We start from the raw sequence: 4,631 nt of genomic DNA, 5'->3' as shown, positions 1-4,631 counted from the left end.
GTTGAAGACATTGGGAAGTTGACAGCCACGCCAGTTATCGAGAAGAATGAGAGTCTGCGTCTTGTCTGTGCGTGTATGCAGTATGTGTTCATGTGTATTCTCACGCACACAAGGGTTTCAAAGCGTGTGTGTGTGTGGGATTACTGGAAGGATTGAAAACGGGAGGAAAGAAGGCCGATGGATAAAAGAATACATGAATAAGAATGAGACAAATATTATAAAAGAGTGTTTGGAGTGGTGGGAGAGAGGAAGAAATGGATGATGGTGATAGTAAGGCTTTGAGGCACTGTAAACTCAGCCAGACAGGATGAACTGTGGGACTAGGTATCAGGCAGTAGATTTAGGTACCCGAACAGAATAAAACTGCAACAGAACACAAAGATTAAACTGGAACTTTGTGGCGAGAGGGCCCATGTGCAGGTCTGGAATGGGCCAGGATCCACTCACACCAAGTCAGTCAGCCAGGAGGCTAAAATAAACTCAGTCTGCATGGTGACATCGTGTGAATCCTCCACAGCCACTCGCTCCACTCGCTTACTCAGTCTTGTCTTTAACGTATAAATTTTCATTTTATATGCCTGCGAAATGCAATTCTTCTGACGTGATACTTCTTTTATTCACTCTTTAATCTGCTTCCTTTAAATGTAGTAATAAATCTTAAAGAGAATATTGATTAACTGCAAAAGAGGGGTTAAAGTAGTTCCTTAGTTTCCTTTATTGGTGAGCTATAGCTTTAATTATTAAAAAAACACTACACATAGCGTACAAAAACTACTGTGCTTCAGCATTTCCTACATTCCTAAGACAGACTGACAAGATACAATTACTTCCTTCCGAAAACAGTAAAGATTTTGGTGCAGAATTATTTACTTTCATAGTTGACATCAGATGGACCATTTTATGCAGTATGCCTGCCTATACATTCCAAATGCACAGCACTCTTGATAATCATCATACATATGAAAATTCATTACATCGAACCACTAATCAACAAGAGATATGAATTTTGCTGTGGCATCCCAGTTTTTGCTTTGCAACAGTCCCCTCTCGCCTAAATATTGATGCACACTTGCACAGGTTTTTGACAGCCGTTGTGTTACGTACGAGCACTGTACTTAACTCTCTGCCTCTGTTGTCTTGACACATTACGACGCATATCAGTAACTTTATAGACTAATCCACATTCTGTTTTTGTCTTTTCTAACATTTCAGTAATGTGTTCATCATACTGTACTAGTAAGCACCTACAGTAGTGTAACTAGACTTCTGTCTGTCTGTCTGTCTGTCTGTCTGTCTGTCTCTCTCTCTCTCTCTCTCTCTCTTCTCTCTCTCTCTCTCTCTCTCTCTCTCTCTCTCTCTCACACACACACACACAGATAGACACACACACACACACACACACACACACACACACACACACACACATTGCCTGGCTGGCTGACCTGGTGTGAGTGGATCTTGGTCTGGAGGGAGCTGCAGGTGAATGGTGAACCGAACCTCAGTGTTGCTCGGGCGGCTGGCCAGAGAGGGTGTGCACCGCTCTGTCTCCTGGGTTGGCGTTCACGTGCCACAGTTCCCCATCTCCTCTAACGCAGAAACCATCTGGCCAAACTTCGCACCTGCTATTGGAATACCTGTGTGGGGTTGATATACATGGAGGAAGTGAGGTTTTTCCAAGAAGTTGCTGGTAGCCACAAGAGAGGAGAATTTTCCTAATTTGGCAACATATTTCCATCGAAGGGGGAAGAAGTAGTAGAGGCGGGGTGAGCCTGCTAGCAGCATCCAGGACACCAGCATTCCTCACCTCATCCTACCACTCTCCTCACCTCCATGTCTCTGCAGGGTGAGGCACCAGCATGCGGCTCCCTGACTCTTCTCATGCCCCAGTTTCTAAGCGTATGGATGACACGAGCATACATAGGCAAATATTTTCTTGTGAGATTCTTTCCCGGTTGACTTCAATAATACAATAAGAAATTATAAAAATGAAAACTGGTGACTTCGATGGTGTAGTAAGTGGTGATCTAGGCAACACACCTCATTGACTTTTAAAGTTCGAGGTGATCAGTGGAGTGGTGTGGTGTGGTGATTTTGAAACACGTAGAGTGTGATTCTGTGTGATGGTGCGGTGCGAGGGCGCGGACGAAGGTGCGACGCGGGAGGGAGAAAAATATGGGTTGCGGCCTCGCAGGATGGTGAAGAGGCTGCAGAAGGAGGTGGCCAAGACCCCACGGGGAGCTAAGGTCAAATCGCAACCAGCGCCACTGTCAAAATACCGCAGAAAGACAGCCAATGCCAGGGAGCGACACCGCTTGAAGGAGATCAACAAGGCCTTCGATACTCTGCGACAGGTACTTCCCGAGGCTGTGGAGGTGGAGGAAGCCAGCACCTCCACCATCATGACCAAGATCACCACGCTGCGCCTGGCTGTGGACTATATCAGGGCTCTCAGTGAGGTTCTCAATGCTGACCCTCACTCTACCTCACCATTCCTACCTCACACAGCTTCATCCTTTCTGCCTCAACCTGCCTCGCCCTGCTTCCCATCCCTAGACTCCCCCACTGACTTGGACGATCTGCTCTCCCACGACTCCTGTTTACTAGATGACCCTATAGATGTATTCTACGACCTTCCGGCCTTACCTCTCCACGACACGTTCCACTTGTTGCTGGAGGCTGAGGGAAAGGGCACGTTGTTTCTTACCTGAACTTCCACACTCCATCACACCCCTACAACACCTCCAGCAGACCGCACTCCACTGTCACGTGCCCAGCACAGTTCACGACACTAGCATACCACCACACCCTACGATCCCATCACACCTTGCCATGCCTCCACTACACCCTATCATATCTCCACCACACCCTACCTTATCTCCGGCACACTCCACAGCTCAACCACATCTCTAAGGACGACTTGCAGTGCATCGTTTACAGCAACAGTGCCTGTCCATTCACCGTGCCAACATTGTGTATAATTCTCATCCCATCTAGTCTTTGATTGAAGGAACATGATGATGATGATGATAATGATAGTGGTGATTCCTAGTGACAGTAATGAAACTTTAAAGGACTCTTATCGTCTGCTAGCACTTCACCTGCTATGTGTGCCAATATTTATTACTGGTGAACATTCAGTGACTTTAAGTTACAGTTAAAATCCAAGCTGCGTGTGAAGTCAAGGGTTTCTCGAATAAAATGTAGGTCATCAGTGTGATATAATGAAAACAGTTTTGAATGTGCCATACAGTTGCTAAAGTTAGACTCCTAGTAATAAAATGCTGAAAACTATGAACTATATTACATGTGACGTTGCTTATTTTGATCGTAAGCCGTCAACATCATCAATTAAAATAATTTCCTTCCGGTTTACCAATTATTGAGGCCTCATGACGGCCAGTAATGGCAATAACAAAAAATCTAAAAACACTGTTAAGTGTGAAAAGTGTTAACCTGTACGTTATCGATATTTTATATTAAAAAATAAATGTGCTTATGCTGTTTGTAGTATCTTTGTGACCGTATGACTGACGGTAGGTAGTACGATCGGGGAGGAAAGTTCGCATAATATTTCATTTTTTCAATTTCTTACCTCTCTTTTATGGCTAATATTCCTAAGGTGGGAGAAGCTTTGGTAGGTTTCTCTGCCTATAGATGAATCTCACTGTTATGATTCATGGAAGAGGAAAGCGACTGACATGGCCAAAGTGTGATGCAGATGCAGGTGGAATATTAAGCGACTTTCTGACCCTGATAGTACATGGAAAGCAGACAAAAGCAGACCTACATGATCCTTTCGAGGCTACTTGTTGTGAGCAGTAGGATACGGAGTTGATGTTTATCTGATGAATGAGAAAAATTAGTCACTCGTTGCAAATTATGATATTAAACTTAGGTCAAACTCTGCAAATTAAATGGTTTAAATATAACCTTCAGTAAGTTTTCAAAATACGAGTGATTTCCTAAGTTTCTCATCAATCGTCTGGATGTGGCAAGACTGAGAAAAAAAATGACCTTCTCGGGTTCAAGAAATTAATAAAAGAAACCAGAAACACACCTTTTGATTTTTTTTATGGATTTTCTAGGCTGACACAGATCTGTGGTATCTGCTTGTGAGTGGGAAATGGTTAGTGAACACCAACAAATACTGTATTGATGTATTGATACAGGGATGTGTTTGTTGGATGGGTTATGACGATACTGTCTACGGAAAGAAAAACAGAGGGAGTCCTACTACTGATCCTTATGAGGCTGTATGCTATACGGTAGGGTCAAACTATCTTACCTGTTCTTTGAGTCCAATAAAAGAAAAGCAAAACATAAGGCTCCTCCCCTGCCCATCCAAATGCAAGCAGGAAAAAGTGGGGAAAAGGTGCAGAAAAATAACTATAATGGAAATTTCGTATGGGAAAAGATATTTGGCATTCACTATAAAAAAAAAAAATAATGAGTTTATGAATAACTTGGCCCCAAGTTTTTTCGTATTATGTCCAATATTTTGATGAAGAAAAACTTCTCTCTCTCTCTCTCTCTCTCTCTCTCTCTCTATATATATATATATAAATAAATAAATATATATATCTATATATATATATATATATATATATATATATATATATATATATAAGTTG

General features: G+C 42.7%; 1 protein-coding gene across 1 annotated transcript; it reads left to right on the top strand.

Moving 5' to 3' along the window:
• Window positions 1-2,120: 2,120 nt before the first annotated feature.
• On the top strand, window positions 2,121-2,708 carry LOC145404831 (helix-loop-helix protein delilah-like). The gene has a single exon (XM_080276332.1). It carries the CDS (start codon window positions 2,121-2,123, stop codon window positions 2,706-2,708), a length of 588 nt encoding a protein of 195 aa, XP_080132458.1.
• Window positions 2,709-4,631: the final 1,923 nt, after the last annotated feature.

This window comes from Coenobita brevimanus, chromosome 7 (assembly GCF_032717465.1).
Source record: "Coenobita brevimanus isolate Jiangsu-jjx chromosome 7, ASM3271746v2, whole genome shotgun sequence".
Taxonomy (NCBI): domain Eukaryota; kingdom Metazoa; phylum Arthropoda; class Malacostraca; order Decapoda; family Coenobitidae; genus Coenobita; species Coenobita brevimanus.
This window is presented reverse-complemented; position numbering and strand designations above follow the sequence as displayed.